General features: G+C 39.4%; 1 protein-coding gene across 1 annotated transcript in view; it reads right to left on the reverse strand.

Annotated features, from left to right (window-relative positions):
- lrrk2 (leucine-rich repeat kinase 2) overlaps nt 1-20,912 on the reverse strand; it is a 34,646-nt gene extending 13,734 nt beyond the window's left edge. Inside the window, exons 1-25 of the mRNA XM_027282746.1 lie at nt 20,756-20,912; nt 19,623-19,708; nt 18,870-18,979; nt 17,906-17,994; nt 17,227-17,361; nt 15,699-15,833; nt 13,386-13,517; nt 12,723-12,842; nt 11,171-11,331; nt 11,003-11,082; nt 10,799-10,905; nt 10,189-10,318; nt 9,866-9,990; nt 9,097-9,224; nt 6,211-6,355; nt 5,903-6,042; nt 5,594-5,713; nt 5,048-5,218; nt 4,659-4,923; nt 4,371-4,559; nt 3,605-3,720; nt 3,317-3,389; nt 2,568-2,764; nt 2,225-2,475; nt 103-251 (exon numbers count right to left, since the gene is read on the reverse strand). Of these exons, the coding sequence (XP_027138547.1) occupies nt 103-251; nt 2,225-2,475; nt 2,568-2,764; nt 3,317-3,389; nt 3,605-3,720; nt 4,371-4,559; nt 4,659-4,923; nt 5,048-5,218; nt 5,594-5,713; nt 5,903-6,042; nt 6,211-6,355; nt 9,097-9,224; nt 9,866-9,990; nt 10,189-10,318; nt 10,799-10,905; nt 11,003-11,082; nt 11,171-11,331; nt 12,723-12,842; nt 13,386-13,517; nt 15,699-15,833; nt 17,227-17,361; nt 17,906-17,994; nt 18,870-18,979; nt 19,623-19,708; nt 20,756-20,891 (3,490 nt within the window). The 5' untranslated portion in view covers nt 20,892-20,912. The remainder of the gene's footprint in view (nt 1-102; nt 252-2,224; nt 2,476-2,567; nt 2,765-3,316; nt 3,390-3,604; nt 3,721-4,370; nt 4,560-4,658; nt 4,924-5,047; nt 5,219-5,593; nt 5,714-5,902; nt 6,043-6,210; nt 6,356-9,096; nt 9,225-9,865; nt 9,991-10,188; nt 10,319-10,798; nt 10,906-11,002; nt 11,083-11,170; nt 11,332-12,722; nt 12,843-13,385; nt 13,518-15,698; nt 15,834-17,226; nt 17,362-17,905; nt 17,995-18,869; nt 18,980-19,622; nt 19,709-20,755) is intronic.
- Between the last annotated feature and the right edge of the window lie 266 nt (nt 20,913-21,178).

Below are 21,178 nucleotides of genomic sequence, written 5' to 3' on the forward strand. Positions count from 1 at the left end.
CGCATAATCTTATTCAGGGTCGTAGTGTTCATAGAGAACACAGAAGGCCAAATTCTTTACAGCTGCAGATTTTGAATCTAATAATCAGTTGATAGCACTCACAGATTTTGTTCATGGACACACTGAAGGTTTCCAGTTTAGGGCAGCCGATCAGGAAGTCTGCATAAATATTCTCCACGCTGTTCTTGCTTACATCAAGCAGCTTGATCTCGGGCAGACACAGAGGCACACAGAGCTCAGTTATACTGTTCCTAAAAAAAGAAAGATGAAAAAAGAACAGTTGTCCTCACCCCTCTGCAGTAACAAGGTTACAAAGTGCTCGACAAAATACATGAGAATAAAACAAAGACATAATTAATCATGTGAAACAAAAAACAACAACATAAAACAGGCCCAGGGCGCCTCACACACAAAGCAGGTCACCCTTAGTCACCAATTTGACCTGTGTACAACTAGTGAAGGTAGGCTAGAGGATCTTAGGTTGTGACTTGGAGCGTAGGGAGTCAGGAGCTCTGTAATATAACTAAGGGCCAGACCATGTCAGGCCTTAAAAGTAATTAAATAATATTAAAATCAGTCCTGAATTAAACTAGCAACCAGTGAAGGGAGCCAAAATTTCTGCACCACCTGACTGACTGACTAAGGCCTTTAAACAGTGGACTGGAATAGTACAGGTATGAATGAATAAGCCTTTCTAGGCCAGGAAAGGACAAAGTTGGTTTCATTTCAGTCATATTTCTTCAGTGAAAATATCAGGATTTAACAAGATTGTTGACGTGTGGTTTGAAGTTATGCTGAGAATCAAAACTGATGCCCAGATTTCTGCCTTAAGGTTTTATATTTGATGCTAGTGAACCAGTAGGTGGTTGTAATTTGCTTCCTTGGTTACCAGGGCCAACAATGAGTACATCTGTCTTGTCTGAGTTCAGCTGGATGCCCGATACTGTCATAAGATAATGTTATGTTTTTGCTAAGGAACCTGATTTGACATGAAGACTGCAAAAAGGCAGCATGTTAAAATGCAGTTTCGTCTTCAACAAAATGTGTTAGGCCAAAGTTTTGGTGCTGTTTCAGGAAAATCTAGGAATCGTGTTTCTAAGACTCTTGCACTCATTTGAAAACAAAACTCCTGCGCACATATCCCATGACTGTCATTAATGTCTGTGTAAAGTAAGAATAAGAAGAAGAAGAAGAGAGTGTTATTAACCACTCAGCCAAATTTGAATGATTAAAAATTTCGACAAGTTTATGAAATTAGATGTCAAAATCAGATAAAAATGACCAATGAGCTCCAGGACTTTGGGGGTGTGTCCACTGAATGTGCTGAAGCGACTGAAACGTGTCAGATGAGACACGACTAACTTTAAAACACTCTGAGCAAGATGAATTCATCTCTATCTCTTTGCCAGAGGTGCAGGTGTATGCTCAAGGGGACCTCAGCGTGTCATGGAGCCACCCTTTAGGACCGCCCACAAAATCCTGGACTGAAAACTGGTAAAAAAAACAGTTTGAACCTCTAACTCCACATTTCAGTAATATATACTTTAAAGTATTTTCACATTTTCAGCAACTATTTTCCAACATATTTAATGTATTTTGAAAAAAATAGAATTCCCTCTGCTCACTTGTTCAGTTATATATTTATAAAGGCCATCCATCCATTCATTACTTGTAAGTGCTTAGACTCATCAGGGTCACAAATAAAATGAATAAATAAAGTAGAGTTCACTAGGTTTGTGTGGGAAGCTAAGATTTCATAACCCATATACACAACAGAGTCATTATATAACCATTAATGTGTTGGTCCATTTCAGGAAATACCCCATAAGTACTGGAGACGTTCCAAGCTTCCTGCTACGCAACAAATTACTGAAATCTAATTTCAGATTTTTCCACATTTCATTCTACAGAGAAAACTGTATTATGTCCTTTTGTTGTTTTCATAGAAACCAACACGTCAAAACAATGACAGAGATGTTACTGTGAATGCATTCACTTTCTCGCTGCCAGAACTTCATACCTAACAGAAGCATGATGTTTGAGTAGATGCATGTCTGCTCAAAACTTGTGTTCGATGTTATGTCAAACATGTTTGAAACATCAATATTAGGCTATCTTAATTCAAACGAGTATCTATAGGATCAAATAACATAATCATGATCCCATCGGCAAGTAAAACTAAGCAAGGAAACTAAGAGGGTGAAGATTCCAACCAGCAGCCTACCCTTCCATCAACAACTCCTCCAGCTGATCCACAGCGTGGCCCAGCTCATGAGGGAACATAGTGATTTTGTTGAAAGACAGATTGAGCTGCCGCAGCGACGGACAGGTGACTGTGGGGTCAAAAGTCAATAGGGGTCCCACACAGTTACGGGAGACGTTCAGTGTGCTCAGTGAGAGCAGAGACAGCAGCTCCACTGGCAGCGACTGTAGCTGGTTGCTCTGCAGGTCCAGTCGAGTCAGACTCTTCAAACTCTGTAAAATTAAATAAAAAAACAAATCTTTAGCATACATTTCCTTTACGAGTTTGATGTCTCAGTGATTCAGCACACATCAGAGGCATTTACCTGGCAAAGAGCTGAGGGAAACTCCAGCAGGCAGTTGTGGCTCAGGTCCAGGCGGAGGAGATGCCCCAGCTGCTGCTGGACGAAGACATCGTCCATCAGACAGGACAGAGAGTCCAACTCGTTACCCGACAGGTCCAGCAGGCGGATCCTCTCCCTCTCTTTGGGCAGAGCGGCAGAGTTCTCGCCAGATCCGAAAACTGAGGAGAAGACAGCTCATTAACTACGATCTGTCAAAAGTCAACAAGACATCGCTGCTCTTTCAAAACACAAGAAAGGAACTTTGTATTATCCGACTTAGACTGATATGAATTATGACACAAACAGCAGCACATTTTAAACTTAAACTGAACTTTAAAAAACAGCTCCTTTCTTCTTAGGTTGGCAGAATAAGTAACTTGAAAATGTTTTGAACATTTTTGCTATTTTATTATGAACGACTCTAATTAACGTGAACTAAAATAATCAGACGTGTATCCAATGGTTACCTGTGCACATAAATAATGTCTGAACATTTTCAACATCACTAAAAACTTCATTAAAAACATAAGATCTATGGGGAACTTGTGTTTACCTAATAATATTTAACACTTTTGGGTATTGTTTTCCGGTAACTGTCACTGATCAAACAAGTATGTCCCCTTTTAAACTTTGATATGACAATGAAAGTTACATAACCATCAACATCTGTAGGTTTTTCCGTGCAGCTGTGTTTGACAGATGTTTAATTTAATCTGATCTGATGGAAGCACCTTTTTGGATCGAGCCAGCCCTTCCATATCTCCTGTGTAAAGGCTCACTGTGTTCATTCTCAGTTGGACCACTCTGTTAAAGGAAAAGAGAAGCAGAGACACGCAGAGAGAAGAACCAACAGTGAGGTGACTGACGGACGTTTAGGTGGGAGAGACTGCAAAGTCAGTAAATCTTTGACTGAACAGTAAATTACACTATGATTTATGATTTCATTTCAACACAGTCCAGTGAAAACAATATGAATATCACTCGAGCATAACATTCCAGATGTTAATAAAGACCTTTACCTCTGCGCTGGCATGTCTGCGACGCCCCTGCTTCCCTTTGTTGGACCCACCCCTCAACTCTTCTGACGAATTATTATGCGGCTTTGGAGACAGAACCCCTGACACTGAATCACTCCCTGTTAAAGAAAAAGCACACAGTGAGAGTACGTTCAAATTCTTAACACTGACAGATATATATGAAGATAAATCTGAGTCTGTGTAGATGGTGGCAAGGAATTTTTCTTTTCAGGTGATTCTCTTCTATATTCTGTTAGATAGAGCCCCCTAAATCTCACGCACTGGATCTTTAAACTAATTATTGTTATTAACAATTTATAAGCGTGCACTAAATGTGAGTCACTGTGAGATGACGAACATTTAACTTGCTCCTGAAGTGAATGATCACACATCAAATTAACATTTACTGATGAAACATCACTACATTTACATAAACCGAAACTAAAAACATCTGTAGCTAATCAATGTGATTCTCTTCATGTTTGACAGACTGTAGCGAGTTAAGAAGGATGACATAATGTTAATCAATGAAGTGGAAATATACAGTGTTACTGCCTCAGCTTAACTGATTATTTCTGCTCTGTTCAGTCTGCAGTACAATTACATTGTCATCACTATATTGTCTAAACAGCACTGCTGTCTGTAGCCTGTGCAGGAACTGTACAGACAATCATATTATTAGAAATCAAATGTTACTTTTTAACTGAATGTAACCCCGGATTGTGCATGACACAGGGTCAGCTTTAGTCGACATCTCTTGAGACTTTACCGTCACTCTCCATGTCGTCGTTGAAAAACAGACTGTCATCCATGGAGACGAAGCTGAAGCTGGAGTCGTCGCTCTCCTCGGAAATGTAGCCAGAGGTCAGACAGGGGTCCGCCAGAGGACGAAGAGGACCGCTGCTACTCTTGGACCTCTGGAAAGACTGAATGTACCTCGCCAAACTCATACCTTTACCTGAAAGACAGAACATGAAACATAGAAATTAAGACTGGGCTGCACCTAAATAACAATTCCATCTGTTAATTATCTTTTCAAGATTATAAACTTCCTCACTGTTGTTGTAACGGAGACTGTATGTTCTGCCTCTTTCAGCAAGCAGAGGGCTGAGCCAGGTGGCGTCCAGGTGACCCAGCCTGAAACCCCCAAGGCAGAGGGCGCTGTTGTTGAGGTCCAGACCCAAACGGCCGAGCAGCTGAATGACTGCGGGTCCATCGCCCCGCTTGACGCTCACAGCCAGAGCCCTGCGGAGTTGCTGCTCATGGGCACCTTGACTTAGTAGCAGCTCCACCAGTTCGAGTGGGCCGCCTCTTTCACACACCTGAAAAAGACAACACAGAGGCCATGACTGACACTGAACCGATGACTTGATTCATCTGTCTATTAGTAGGGCTAATTGGACATTGAATTTGTTTTTGTTTTTTTACAGTTTTGTGACCTCTGACCTGGTAGATGAGAGACTCTGTTTTGGTCTTCTTATTGATATCGGCGCCCAGCTCGATCAGACACTCTGCCATTGTCGTGTCTCCGTCCTCGCAGGCCTTTTCCAGCATGCTGTAGTGTAACTCTGAGTCGCACCACATCTTAGACAGAGCCAGGCACGCAGACTTACGTAACTGACAGCAGACAGAGAGGGAGACGAGATCATTTTGTTTATTCAATTAAGTTTAAAGATTCACAATCTTTCTAGGAAGATCCAACTTCATTTTCTAAGAATAAGAAATATACAAGTGGCGTATACACTTAATCTGAACAGCATTCAAGCATGTCTGGCATGCCTGCATGGTCCTTTTGTACTCCTGTGTGCCTGTGTTTCAGCAGATCAAACTAGAGAAGACATGAAGTTGAGAAAATAGTGCCCTGGTTCTTCTAGGAAATAGCAACCAAGAGACGAAAACTCATCAAATTTGTGTGTCTGGAACTTAAACTGTTAATTCAGCTTTCAAGTATAATTTGTGATTTGTTGTGTCTACAGTAATTGTCTAACTCACCGGATTGTCAGGAGTCTCCTCTCTGAGGTGTCGGAAGATCTGCCTGTCAAAGTCTTCTCTCTGCAGTTCAGCTGCAGCACCTGAACAGGCGTCCAGCATCCTCAAAGCCACCTGGAAACACTGCGGGACACAGGACCAGAGACAGATCAGCACACAAGGACAGTCAGTTTTACTGACAGTTTATATCCTGTAATCTGTACAGAATACAACAAAATACACTTAACTTAACACTTAACTTAACATTTGACTTCAAAAGACAGCCGCTAGCTGGACTGCTACAACTGTATCTATAAATCTGCCTCAGGTCACCTTCAGGAGCATCTCAGAGTCTTCTCTGTAGTGGACGAGTGAGGCGACCACAACGGAGGCCAGAACAGGTATGATCATCCTTGACAGCTTCTTCTTGGATACGAGGTAGTTGAGCAGGGTAAGACCCCAGTAGTGTATCTCTGGAAGAAGTTAGGATGTTAGAGAGTCTTTTGACTTACGGTCAAAGATCATTCACTATAACTTTTATAGACATGGTGGACAAACTGCAGCATGACAGATATATCACATTTTATGTTATGATGACGTTTAGCAGATTTGTCCTCTCTAATGCAGTGATGAAGCTGTACCTCGTTCCTGTGGGAACATCTGTAGTGTATGCAGGACTGTGTCTATCGCCCCCTGCTGGCAGAGTAAGTCCACTGCACCGGAGCAGTCAGCCAGTGCAGACAGCACCTTCAGACCACACTTCTGTATGGTGGAGCTGCTGATGAACTGCACACACACACACAAACAAACAGCACCCAATATTATGCTCCTTAAAACTATTTATACTGCATCTGCAGACTGTGGGTTAATATAGTAAAGAAATACAGCGCTAATACTAATACTAACATGTTACCACAATCTCACTCAATCACAAAATAATGCAACAATATCTTAGTATAATGTATGGCCATGAAATTGAAACAATAACTGCATCATAGTTTTCATGAAGGTTGGATTTATTGCAGGGCTGTCTACATTCGTATTTGCTGGGTGTACCTAATAAACTGGCAATGGAGAACTGAACAACCTCCAATGTTTAAGATTTGGGATTCAGTCTGTGCTAACTTAAACTGACATGAATAGATATATATATATATATATATATATAAATATATATATATATACTATATATATATATATATATATATATTATATATATATTAGGGCTGTCAATCGATTAAAAAAAATTAACTAATTAATCGCAAAAAATTTCTGTAATTAATCGCGATTAATCGCGATTTAATCTATCAATAAATGTATCAATAAATTAAATGCATTTTCTGGACTGAGCTTATAATGATATTTATTTATGTAAAATGATCAAATTAATGTAGATAAACTCAGTAAAGTATATGAAATTCATTCATGTATTGGCTTAAGGTGCACATATGCACAGTGCAAACAGAAAAAAGCCAGAATGAGGAAATATACTGAGGGTGCCACACTCCTGTTGTAGATGGGTTGTTTTGCTTTGAGGTGATATGTTAAAGTCGTGTTACTTCTGTGGAATTTAAATTCGGCTTTGCAAACTGTGCAAATTGCTTGTTTTTGTCCAACGAGCCGTCGGGCAACTTTTTAAAATGAAATGTTCCCCTAAAGTACTTATCCATCTTTACACCACCAGACTCTCCTTTAGTTAGGATAGATCATAGACATATTATACATAGACTCTCCTTTAGTTAGGATAGATCAAGACATTATGCACAGACTCTCCTTTAGTTAGGGATAGATCATCGACATATATACACCGACTCTCCTTTGTTAGGATAGATCATGACATATATACATAGACTCTCCTTTAGTAGGATAGATCATAGACATATATACATGACGCCTCACTGAGCAGGTTGGTCCGTTGCTGCGATACGTAACGTGCCGCCACTTGGATGTGGCAGATCGCCCGTAACTAAAACAAGCAGGGCCGGTTTTAGCTATGGGCAATGTGGGCGACCGCCAGGCGCAGGTCTCCGTGAGGGCTTAAGTGTAAAGCTCTTATACACCCATTCACACACACACTAATATATCTGGGAACAAAGCTCTACTTGCCACATCCAAATGGCGGCCGCCACCGGAAGTAAACAAAACCGCGTTACATTGCGTTAATTCTTTTTTAACGCGTTAATCTTTCAATTATCGACAAATATAACGCGTTAATTTTGACAGCAACTAATATTATTTATATATATATATATATATTATATATATAATATATATATATATTATATATATATTATTATATATATATATATGTGTGGTGTGTGTGTGTGTGGTGTTGCATCTAAGCTGGTTAGTAAAATTCTCACTAGCTAGCTGACAAATGATTGATGTAAATTAGTTAGCTAGATAGCTAGCGTTATATTGATTGTTAACAATAGCTATAAATATTAGCTTTTATTTTTTTAACCATCTTCAAAATGTGGTTATCTTTTTAACATAGATGATCTGAGTACAGGAAAGAGGAAACTTGACCATGATTCTGACCTGGCCAGGATTTGCTCAACTGTGATTGGAGCACAGAGTGAAAAGGGGCGGGAGTTAGGCCTTGAAAACCTTGGCTTGGAAAGACTGACTCCTCTACGAAGCTAAAAAAAAAAGATTGATATATGGAAAGATTGAGAAAATCTATAATATCTTTGTTGGAATAATGAAAATGGCAGTGAGAGTGCTCCTTTCCCCTTTAATTATTTTTTAAATGTTATTATATACGTTATTATGTAGAGCTACATAAAGACTATAGCCTACTACTATCCTACTATATCACAAACTTACAGTAGTACACTATTGTACTACTGTAGGTTTGTGATATAGATGTGATAGAGACTAGGGACCTTTGTTTCTTGTTTTGTAAATTTGATGTCATGTGTCAAATGTTTACATCTTATTTTGTCACAAAACTCTTTATATGACAGAAAAGTAAGTTAAAAGAGAGATATTACGGTCAGTCTGACTTCCCTCCTGACATGTGATGTCTTTTTTCTTGTTTCTAACCTCTTCAGAAGCTGTATTTGTCCTTGTTTACCACCCAACCCTCAGACAGAAGGGTACCAAACAACCACATAGGGAAAAAAAACACATGTTCACCATTCATGGCAACTGGCAAATTCTTTTTAGAAATGTAATTACATCCTTCCTGTTCTGTTCGCAGGATAACATACTGTTTCATTTCCACAATGAATGGAGGAACTGTTGTTTAATTTATGTCATGAATAAGAACTATATGTACTGTCTGGGAGTTTACACTGCTTCTCTTTTATGTGCAAAAAGAAATCCCATCAGGGGCTTTTCAAGCTCTACTCTCCTGTATTATTTCGGGTTCTGGTCATTATATACAGTAATATAATATAATATTAAATATGATATCAGGTCAGATAAAATAAAGTCATGCAAGGGCAAAAAAGCTGTATCAAGCTGTGGAAAATGAAGTGTAGTAGCATTAGACATTCTGGGGGTGGTCTGTGCGGTCATACCCTGTTGAGAACCTCTAGGTAAAGGGTGTGAGCTCCTTCCACCACACACTGGTTTTTCAGGACTTTCAGCGACACATCGGCCATGTCAGGATCTGCGACCGAGGCACCGTGCTCCCTTAAACTCCTGTCTGGGAATTCACACAGGCCAAGGGAACAAGTAAAGACAAAGAGGCAAGCTGTACATACTTACACAGACACAAGCACTGCGTTATCAGTCATTAATCTAATTAGGAGCGTTACAAGTGCGGTGCTGGGAGTGGAGGAAGTGTACACTGTTACCTCATTTTAGAAATTAAAGGAAAACAAGCCGCTTCACTGAACCCACTTCTCAATTCCCTGATAATATATAGCTGTTCTGCCATACAGTTACAAGCTCAGGGAGCAGCAGGAAATCAAGTGGGTCTGCCTTTGTTTGGGGGATTTTTCTTGCTTAATGGGCCTTTCTGATAAGTAGTAACTAATAAGAGATGTCCCATAAGATTTGACTTCCTTTCCTTCTAAAGAAAGCTCTATCAATAAATTAATTTGGCGACTTGGGGGCTATAGATTTCCTCCACAGACTGAAAGAGACAGAACATACTGTAATTACATATTACTGCATTATTACATTAGCATTCATTTGGACCTTGGCTTCTACCCACCTGATGAAATCCAACAGTGACTCTACCTTTAGCTCTGTTTTATCTAACCTAAAGTCAGCGTGTAACAATATTTGATTTGTGGGTCACCTCCGGGCCAGAGGAATAAAACAAGAAAACAACTTGTGTACCTGGGCAGAGAAACACCAGGCTGGCATGCAGAGCCTCCAGCTGAACCTCTTTGTCGAAGTTGTGGATCTTCATGGCGCTGAGGATCTGACTCATGGCCATGTTCAGCTCATCTAGACTGGCGGTCCTATAGACACAGAGAAAGTTCAAAATTAAAAATCATTGTGAATGATCTATGAACAACAACAGGCTGCTCCTCGGTGTGCCTATTATTTTTTTTATATTCTAACTTCCATTTTGTCTTATGTATATATTTACTGTACATTCAAGAACTATATTATATTTTCTAAAACCAACAAGAAATAGAAAGTGTGTTTGTGCCGACCTTCCCTGGAAGAGCAGGCTGAGCAGTCTGCAGGCGCTGATGGAAACTTCAGCGGAGGTCGAATGTCTCTTCATCATCTCCACCAGGTTGACGTGGAGGCCGCTGGACAGCAGCAGGGAACACATTTTACCTTCAAACAAAGACACAGAGAAGACCACAATGGTTGAACCTGTACAAATGATTAGATAAATGAGTAGAGTTTTATTAAATGTGCACGTTTCAGAAGGCTCCACTGAAACTTTAAATCAGAGCAACATTATAGTTTCATTGGAGTCTAAAGTGTTTCAAAATTCACTCTCTCATACCTCTGATTTTGTTTTCCCGGGCAAAATTTCTGGCTCATTTGCTGCCAGATGCTGCACTATGTGCTGAGCATGTAGTGTACAGTTTGTTTTTAGAGCTTTTCTGCTGAAAACAGCTGGCTGCTGCAGATGGAAACAACTCTATGACAGAAGTGAAAGTGAACCACAACGGCAAAGCAAAGCAATGAGCTGAAACTCCAAAGCTCTGTAGCTCCATCACTACCTTTCATGTCGTCACGTTGTCATGACACGTTTCTATTATATTTCTTCTTTTAGCTGGTTGTGTGCGTGTGCTTTTGAAGACTCACTGTTGTGTGTGATGAGCGTTGCGATGGCACTGGTAGCAGCTTGGAACACACTGGGGGAGGAGGAATGGAGCAGCATGGCTGCCATTAACTGTCTGTGAACAGGAGTCCTGAAAAACAAGCACGAGATGTTTAACACATGTCACTGAGCTCTGTCATCACACGTGTTTACATGTGTGTGTGGTATTTCATAGCGTCAATGCGTACCTCTCGTCCTGCTCCTCCTCTGATTGGTTCACTCCAGCTCCATGCAGCAGCAGATTGTGAATGGCCCAGCTTGCAGCTTCCTGGGGGAGTTTGAGGCTCTGATTATCAAATTATCCCCGTGTTAAATACTCACTGTAGCTCCAGGAGACAAGAAGAAGTGGGACTGACCTGAACAGCTGGCTCAGCAGCGTGGACATCCAGCGCCATACAGCAGGCCTCCATCCAGCCCAGGCCCATGTCCTCCACCTCCTCCTTTCCCCTGTTTTCTTCCTCCTCTCCTTCCTCCAGACCCTGCTCGGCCACCGCTTTGTTCTGCACGATGGTTGCAGCTGACAGGACACATTTAAATTTTCATTCAAGTTCAAGTGTAGAGTTCAGTCATGTGGCATTGCACCTCTGTAGGTTATTCAGTTCATATTTATTTCTATTCACTTGAGCTTCATCAATATTTAACACTGCAGTCCGCATTCTCTTCAAGTTTTAGGACAACTTTCGCTGGCCAAATTGAGAAATTTTCAAATTTTACACATCGTGGCTTTCAGGGAACAATTCATGATCCACATGCTTGCTTAGCTGTGCTCTTCAATATCCGTTAACAGGTCATTTAGATTCTATTTCTATTTGAATATACTCGGATTGATGCAAGCCTGAAGGAGGAAACGTGTACAATCCAGGGTTAACTCCATCCCAGCCACTATTACACAACTGCATACATGCATTTAAAGCACATACATGCATTTAAAGCTCTTTAAATGGTTAATTAGTACTCAGCTCTGTCTGTGCTGAACTTCCCTCACTGTCACAGGCCTAAGAATCATATTCTCCAGACATAAGGGAATGTTTGTTTGGTATCATCATTTTTTGTATTTTTCTTTCACTGACAACAAAATGCAATAATCACAGCCTGTCAAAATAATTGCAAAATGTTTTGTTTTGGGGTTTTTTGCACATCATTCCACCCTAATACAATGTATTGAATAAAGCGTTATATGAATTTAAAACTGCTCTAGGCTTGGCATGGTGCCTGAGAACTTTCAGCACTGAATATGACAAGGCAAAGTGTAAAAGCCTTTAATAACTTGCTATATTGTTAACCTCAAAAAGTTTGGCAACCAATGTGGAAAGTGTGAAAAAGTGATTTGAGCTTTTGTACTTCCTTTTGGCTTCCAGTCAGGGTTTTTAATACAATACATGAATACAATAAAATGTCCCTTAAAATGTCAATGGGTAGGAACCAAGTATATCATGTAGATTTACGTGAATTTTTTGACATTTATATTATATTTTCACAAAAAGTGAGACTTTGGCTAGCAGTAGCACCAGAGTGTTTGCTACAGGTCTGAGGGTGCTGACCTCCAGCCTATCCACTGTGGCACCATGCTCACTTGAAATTTATAGATGTATCTCCTGACAGCCTGCAACCACATACAAATAAAGTTCTATCTAATGCTACTGTTCACAGCAAGCGAGAAAAAGGATTAAGGCTGTCTATGTTTAGAACTCTATTTAGAATAGACAACTTCACAGAATTTGTCTAATATATAGATTTATATGGATGAGCTGTTTTTGTATGTGTGTAATTTATCTGCTCGCATCTAAGACTGCAATGTGTCCATGTTGAGATCAAGGCATTGTTCTGTTGTCTACATTCCTAATCCATCTGTGTGGACATTAATAAATGAGTTAAATATAGCATGTGAGTGCGAGTGTGTGCGCTCACTGAGGTCAGCCAGACAGAAGAGAGCGGCGGCCTGCAGCTTGGCGTTGCCTGGGAAAGTCTGGCAGGCTCTCACTGCAACCCTCTGGACGCCGTTCAGTACCAGGATGTTGTAGTAACTCTCTACAAGGTGACACAAATCAGACGCAAACCTGGATTGGACCGATTCAGTCTGTCAACTGGCAAACACTCTTATCCGGATGAATAAAATCCAAACACTGCTGTGTGAGGATAGCGAGGATTCATTGATTTGACAAACAGTGCTATCATCGCCGAGTGTCAATAAGTGAGGAGGTCCTCCAGAGTTATTCTTCCATGGTGCATGGGAGAGTTTTTAAAGGCTAACTACAATAGATTTTACAGTAGTTCAAATGATCACTACAGAACTGCAGAAATATGCTACCAAAATATATTTTATCCCCGAAGAGTACTTATTGTGTCTGTACAAGTTTATTTCTAACATTCTGAAATAAGAAGCAGTTAATACTCCTACTCCTACTTAATACTCCTCTTTGTATTCACTAAACTTGGACATGTTTGCGAGAAAAAACTAAACGTATCCTCAACTGAAAATCGCTGTTATTGAAGGAAGTTAAGGGGATACCAAACAAAGACTTAAATATTAATATTGTTCATAATGTTGTACATTTGACCCCTGGGTCTGACCTGATGTAAACCTCTTGAACAGGCAACAGGCCGTCTCCTGTAACTCCTCCACCTCGGGGAAGGCGTCCATGGCGGCGATGATCATGCTGTAGCACCGAGCGCCTCCCGACATCAGAATCTCCACGTTACTGCCTGGAGGAGAAAAGCCAATAAACTTTTGAAAAAATTTGATACTATCTCTACTTTTTGAATTTCAAATGACAAACTTCTTTATTTTGGCTTGATTTATAAAGTAATATTGCGGGACGCAAAATAAGAAGCAGTCTATAGCTGTGTTAAAACAACAGCATGGGTATGGTAGGTACTGATTAGCAGTCGTACAACTATACTATATTAGAAAAGAAAGTTAATACTCAAGAAAAGAAAAATAGCAAATAAAAGAGAGACAAGAAGGAGGTCAGAAAAACAAATAAAAGAGAGAGTTCTCCTGGAATCCCCCCATGACCGTGATGAATCATACATCTGTGAAAAAAACAGATTTAAGTGGAAAAAAATGTTCATGACTGAAACTTTGTCATGTCCAGCTCTACTTTCCATGCAGAAATCATCCAGCTAATTTGAATTTCAGTGTCTCAGTTTGATCTTCGGAATTTATTAACCTTGTCTTCATCGACTATGTTCAGCCAACCTACTTCATAAAACACAGCAGTCAGGGCCTGTCCTCCCAGTTCATTTTTTACATGAGCTATTGGAGTCACAAACATATTGATAAGTGATCATCCTTCTGCACAAGACAAGGTGGACTGCTCTTTTGGCAATGCAAAAGCCAAAAACATCAGCATGACCGATATTTCTGGGTTACCACAAATTTATTCGGATCAGCGAATATAACAGGAAAGTAACAAGATGTTGCAGCGCAGACATGAAAACAGTGCTGTTTATTTATTCATTTAGAAACATTGTCTTTATATTATTTATTTTAATGAGAACTGAGTAACATTTTTGATGATAAAATATTCTACTCAGTACATATTTTGGTCTTTAATGACCAAATCTAAGTGACAGCTATTTAAACTGCTCAGTAATGTTATATGTTTAAGGCTAAAATAAAATTATCTGATCAATATCAAACATAGATATGAATATTGGGATCAATAAGTGGTTTAATGTTAAGATTATTTGTTCGCATCTTTTTTCTGTATCATTAGCATATGTAATGTTTGATTTTTGTTTGTTTGAGATCAATTCAGTGCTAAAATGTAGAGATAGATAGAAATGCATAAATAGATACTTTATTTATCCTGAGGGAGATTCAAGCATCCAGCATGCAAAGATACATTAAACATTGAAATTAACCTATAACACAGTAACCATACGTTAAAATTTAATTAATTTAAATTAAAACCTGTGCTAAAAAAATAAACATTTGCAGGGAAATTGAACATGTGCAAAGAATTTAAGAAATAAGCAGAGAAATGTACATTAAGTGCCGCAAATCTGTACTGGACTTTGAACTCATGCTTTCTTAAATGAACAGCAGCTTGCATTGCGAAACAATATCAAATTCAATTCAATTTTATTTATATAGTGCCAAATCATAACAGAAGTTATTTCGTGACACTTTCCATATACAGTAGAGTCAATTCAGACCATACTCTTTATAATATTGTTTACACAAACTCAACAATTCCCAGCAAGCAAGAAACAGGCTGAAACTATGAGTAGCACCAAGCTCATTGGTTGCTGCTGCGACCAGTTGAGTTAGAGATCTTTTTTAATTTTCTTCAACACTGTTCCCAGCGATTCATCGTAATACAAAGATTACGTATACTCCTCGCATTCTGACAATTGCATTTGCTGCTCCAAAAACAAAAAACGAGTATTCAATAAAGGACCTGCTGTGTTCTTCACCATGAGGGAATTTCCATGATTTGACTAATTTCAGCAAACACCACTCTCCTGTCCCACAAACAGCTTTTCTGACGCGGCAGCACCGTGCCACACATGTTTACTAGTGTGTACAGTATAATCAGATTTACATCAAGACTGTTTAAAAAGCATTACAATGACATCATGGTCTGGTGATGAGGCCAGAAATAGACTGTGTGAAATAAAGAAAGAAAAGGGTTGATGTTTCATGTTTTCCTACATGATCAACATGTGGCGTAACACATGAAACATTACATTAGTAGAGTGACAATCACTGCGCATGCACACATTCCTGACCCTCTCCACATAAAGCAAGCTACTTTGAATCTATCCACTCAGCCTCAGTGTGTGGTATAATGCAGACATCAGGTTTGAAGAAGTAGTAGAAGTAGTAAAGTTAGTACTCCTGTTCTTATACCTCATAGGTGAAAAATAAAGTCTTACCAGGATGAGCCAGTGGGAGCAACACCTTCATGGCCTGCAGGAGCACCTCGGGGCTGTCCAGGAACTTCTGAAAAGCTGCTAGAACCACATCATGATCCTGGTTCTCCACAAACTCAACGAGGTGTTCATCGCTTACTAGAGACACAGACATGACAGTAATATTCAGCTACTGTACATGTGCCAAAGAATAAAGCTGCAACGATTAGTCAATGAATTGATTAGTTGTCAACTATTTCATCAATGGACAGCTATTTTGATTATCAATTTGTCCAAATGTCCAAATGCTTTGGCTTCTCAAATTGAAATATTTTCTTTCTTTAATTTCTTTCTTTCTCAGCTGACTTGAGTTGTGTGGGACATCACACAACAGTCATCAACATATTTCACTATTTTCTGACATTTAATGGACCAAATAACTAATTAATTAAAGGCCCAGTGTGTCAGTTTTAGGGGGCTCTATTTACAGAATATGGCAAAAATGGAATATAAGATTCCGGATAACCATGTTTTCATTAGTGTATAATCACCTGAAAATATTAATCATTATGTCTTATCTTAGAATGAGCCTTTTATATCTGGAATCCACCAGTTCTCTGTCATGCTTGGAAGTAGAGGGTAAAACAGGGGTTTGCAATCAGCAAATACACTGTTACATGCCACTAAATCCCCTGCAGAAATATTCATTAATTAGTTTTTAGCCCTAATATAGGAAATGTGAAAGCCACATGCTAAATTTTGCATACAGGTACATCATTAGCTTGCAAACATGCTAAAAATAACACACTAAATTAAATGCTAACTATAGACATGTTAATCTGCTAGCAGATTAGCAGGTTAATATGCTAATGGCACTTGCTCAACGTATCCTGGTTGAGACAGCCGTCCACATCTTACCACCTCACTACAGGGGTGCCCCAGGGCTTGGTGCTGGGACCCCACCTCTTTGCAATTTAGTCCAACTCGTATCATTGGTTGCTCTGGCTCTACCAGTTCCTATCAACTCAGGGGTGTCCCTCTTTGCCTTCAAAAACCTACTGAAGACCCAGCTCTTCAGAGAGTACCTCCTTTCCAACACTACCAACAACTGGACATGTTAAAAATATCCCCCTCTAGAACTGTTACAGTACTTATTAGTACACGCTCATGTCCTTTTTTCATTTTGGATACATTTGTCAGCTAAATGACTAGATGTAAATGTAACCTGTGCTTGTATTGGCTAATTAGGTTGAGTCTACACCAACAAAGCACAGCTGAATCCGACAAAATGTCCTAAAATTACCAACTAACAGATGATTAACCACAGATAAACTTGTTTTATCTAGTTTACAACATGGAATTTCCTCTGGAACTACCCACAGGTCAACCTTTTATGTTTGTCTTTTTTAGTGGGGGGAAATAATAATGCAATGTTTTGCTCCATGTAATGAGAATTACAGCAGTTTGTTTTGTTTTGTTAAAATTCATAATGCAGAGTTAAAAACGTTAAAAATACATTACACTACAAGTTGGGAAGTTAGAGTGTGCTCACCTCTCTCCAGGAGGAACTGCAGAGCTCCACAGCCTTGGAGCTGCACTTCTTCACTTATAGGAAACATCTTCATCGCCTCCACCACCAGGCCAAACACATCCTCTTCCTCCTCCAGCACCAGCAGAGGAATGATGTCTACAAAACCATGATGTAAACAAGAAATAAAACATATGACACAGTGTGTCATGAGACATGCAATGAATGTCTCTTTACAATTGCAGAAATGCGTTTTTTCTTTTTTCTTTTTGGGATCATGTGAATATTTTATTCTAAAATGATCCTCACAGTCCAAAACAGATTATAGTCCTTGGCTGTGGATCAAGCCAGTCTTTAGGCCATGTAGTGTTTAGTCTCAGTTTAATGTCTGCCTTTCTCAGAAGCTTCTCATCGAACAAAGCGCAATGAAATAAAGGTCACTGCACATTAGAAATAACCAAGAGGAACAAGATAAGAAAGTCGTTCTAAAAATACATCTCAAAAAGACAATGGGTTTTATTGAATTAATGTTGAAAGGAGAACCCCTACATACCACATAAGGAAAACACTGTTACGCACACAGATTTATGGGCAGATAATTACACATGGACTGCGTGCTTCTCTTCACTTGACTTTTTACCCTTATTTCTTCCTAAAAGGTGCCGTGAATGTGTTGTAGCATATCTCCTGTGTGGTTGTGTACCTGATCTGAGCAGGAGAGCCAGCGCTCTCAGACCAACCATGGTCACTTTGCAGTCTTTTCTGTACTGAGACAGTACCTTCAGGATCTGCCTGGAAAACACACACAAGACAAAAAGGAATTCAAGACTGAGACCTTTTTTCTTTTAATTTCAATAACTGCAAGAAAGGCCCTAACTTTGCAAATTTAAATAAATCTGTTGAGATACTGCATATTTTAAAATTATTTGAATTCTTTACATCCTCATTTACAGACCTCTTTAGGTAAAAAAAACAAAAAACAATTATTGTTTAAGCACACTTGAGGGGAAACATGGCTTAAATCAAGAATTTGGAGACTGCAAGCCAAACTGAACTGAAAACTAGACTGACATTAGGTTGTATGAGTATCCAATAAACAGGAACTGAAAATTGAAAATAACTTCAGTACAATTTGAACCTGCAACATCTGAGAACTGAAATAAAAAAAAAAAGGTTTTAATGTTCTGGAGTGTGCATGTTTGTGCAAAAATCGTGGCAGTCCATCCAACACAAACAAAAATATCAACCTGGCACATGAACATATAATGTACAAAGACTGTGTACTTATTGCGTGAATTTATGGCTACATTTGAACATAAATATATAATCAGATCCACTATGTCAGTGTGATATTGTCATGTGACATGAGCCATATGAATTGACTCCTTCACATCTAATAATAGTGCATCATAGAAGAGTTGGGCAACCTAATGATTTTATATCCACAATCTACTTCTCAGATGACTCATAGTTATTGTGGTTTTTAATGTCCTCTTACTTCTGTTTCAAAACTTCACATAACCTCATTTACTAGTAGGTCCACGCTACGTGAACATTACATTACATTACAGTAAACAGAGAGTGAAAATCAAACACAGACACTGATATGATTTTTTTGGCCAGATCTCCCATCTCACCACTGCACCCAGTACAATGTCTTAACTTACTGGTGGACTCCCAGTACCTCCCATTCCTTGGCTTCCTGCAGAGGTCTGGTCAGCTGGTCCAGCGTACGGGGGCATATTTCAATCAGCCGGCACAACAATGACCAACCAACCTGAGGAAAATAATCATTTATAGATAGATGAAGGAAAAAATGCTTTACAATGTGGAACTGAGCTGTAACCTGCACATGTTTTGGCAATGTGTTGCTGTTTTATCCCTCAAATGAGTCCTTTATGACTAAGCCCACACACGAGTCACAGTCTGACTTTCATTTTCTGCCATGCTGCAGTCTCACCTCTGATAAGCTGCTGTATACAGTAGTCATGAGACGCCATAAACATGCCCGATCAGGCATAGGCGTGTGTCAGCTGTGGATGACTTTAAAGCTACAGTCCACAGGGCAGAAACGGTCTGAGCAGGTGATGCTGTTGGACACCTTTGTGTACTTCACTGTAAGATGGTGCACTATTCTGTTTCCTGTCAGCACCCCAGAAACTGATGCTAGACATTTGTCATTAAAATCATTTCTGTATACGTTTTTTTTCTGTAAAAAGATAAAAAAGTTGTGATGCAAAAATGATCATTCCCAATAAAGAAAAATAACTGCAATATGATTTTGTATCATAATGTAGTTTAAAGCCACCGCTTGATATCTGTTCTCTCTGTTTGGCAGTTCAACATTTGTTATGATAGAATAACGCAGTGCTGATGCGAAAAGTAAATCTAAAGGACACAGTTGAAAGTTTGTGAAGTACCTGCTGGACTCCTCTGCTGCCCACGTAGGATGACAGCACCACCATGAGGGGGATGTGAACATCTTTGTCTTCGAACAGTTCGGCTGCTGCATCAAAGAACAACAGATAAGAAGACATGATGTGAGAAGTTAGCTTTGAAGGAATAGACGCAGTCTTTCACGCAGACTTCTGTTTCTAAATGCAGACAGGGAGGCTGAGGGGAGAGTCGAGAAATAAAAAGGATTCAATCAGAAGAGTGTTCATCCGCAGTGACTGTGATGCAAAAAAAACAAAACAGCAATGATGGAGACATACTAAGTTAGAAATGATGTAGAACTGAGTTGACAAGTGAGACATAAAGACAATGATGGACGATAAAAGCAGAAGCACAGAGATATTAAATTTATTATCACACTAAAAAAAGAACAACAGAAAATCCCTGAGAAGCTGGAAGTGTGACATATCTGTTTGCATCTGGCACGATTTGCTGACAGTTGATGAACTGTTTCGCTGGAGTATAGAAAGCAAAATATTAATTATGATAAGATGAGGTGATGGTGCTCTGTCGGATCAAACCACCTCTACCAAAGACTTAATGCATTAATTACTATATATATCTATATATAGATATATATATCTCTATATTTATTATATATATATATTAATCGATCAGTATAAAACTATGTAGTAAATAGTGGATAAGGAACCCAAACTCTCTTAAACTTTCTTAAAGCCAAATGTATCTGTATTTATACCAAACCACATCACTCTAAAGCAGTGACTAAGTGCATTTGATAAAGTGGTTTTACTTTTAAAAAACTTCGTATCTTATACAATCTTACTTACACATACGTAATCAGCTTATAAAATATGATGCATTGTCACAGCTTCAACTGTAACATTAAAATGATGCTGTGGTGTTAATGCATCAGAAATAACAATGCACCAATATAATATACGGTTAAAAGGGCATTTGTCCACATCATAACTACTTCTTTATGTATAGGTAGTAACACTTTGCTGATAATACGAATAGACAAGGCGTTGTTGTACAATGTGTTATGACTAAGTAAAGGATATGGAACAACATGGCCAAAGGAAATGGTGCCTGTTTATGAAGCATGATGCACATGCAGGAACAATGTGTTTCCTACCATTCTCGGTGTGCGCCAGGAAAAGCAGATCCTGGATGATCTGAATCAGTGTGCACAGTTGTCTGTCTTCTTGCGGTGTGTTCAGCCTCACCAGGAGTCTCCTCAGCCTTTCCTCCAGTTCCTCCCTGTTAACCATGGTCCTTGAAATACTGTTTTCCAGCTGACGAGTTGACGTGCATTTAGGTCAGAGCAGTAACAGACCAGCAGAACCGACAAGGGGGCTTCGAGTGGGCAAAATGCGGCATGATTGCTACGGCAGCATATGAAGAAACGAGTATCCACTCGTATTATCACATCATATTTTTAAATATTAGCTCTGTTGCATCACGTTGTATTAGACACAGCACAGCTAAGTGGCTGTCAGGTCACGTCTGGGGAAGCTGTCAGTGTGGCGGAGTTTCGGTTCCGACGTTGACATCACCG

Source organism: Larimichthys crocea, chromosome X (assembly GCF_000972845.2).
Source record: "Larimichthys crocea isolate SSNF chromosome X, L_crocea_2.0, whole genome shotgun sequence".
NCBI lineage: Eukaryota > Metazoa > Chordata > Actinopteri > Sciaenidae > Larimichthys > Larimichthys crocea.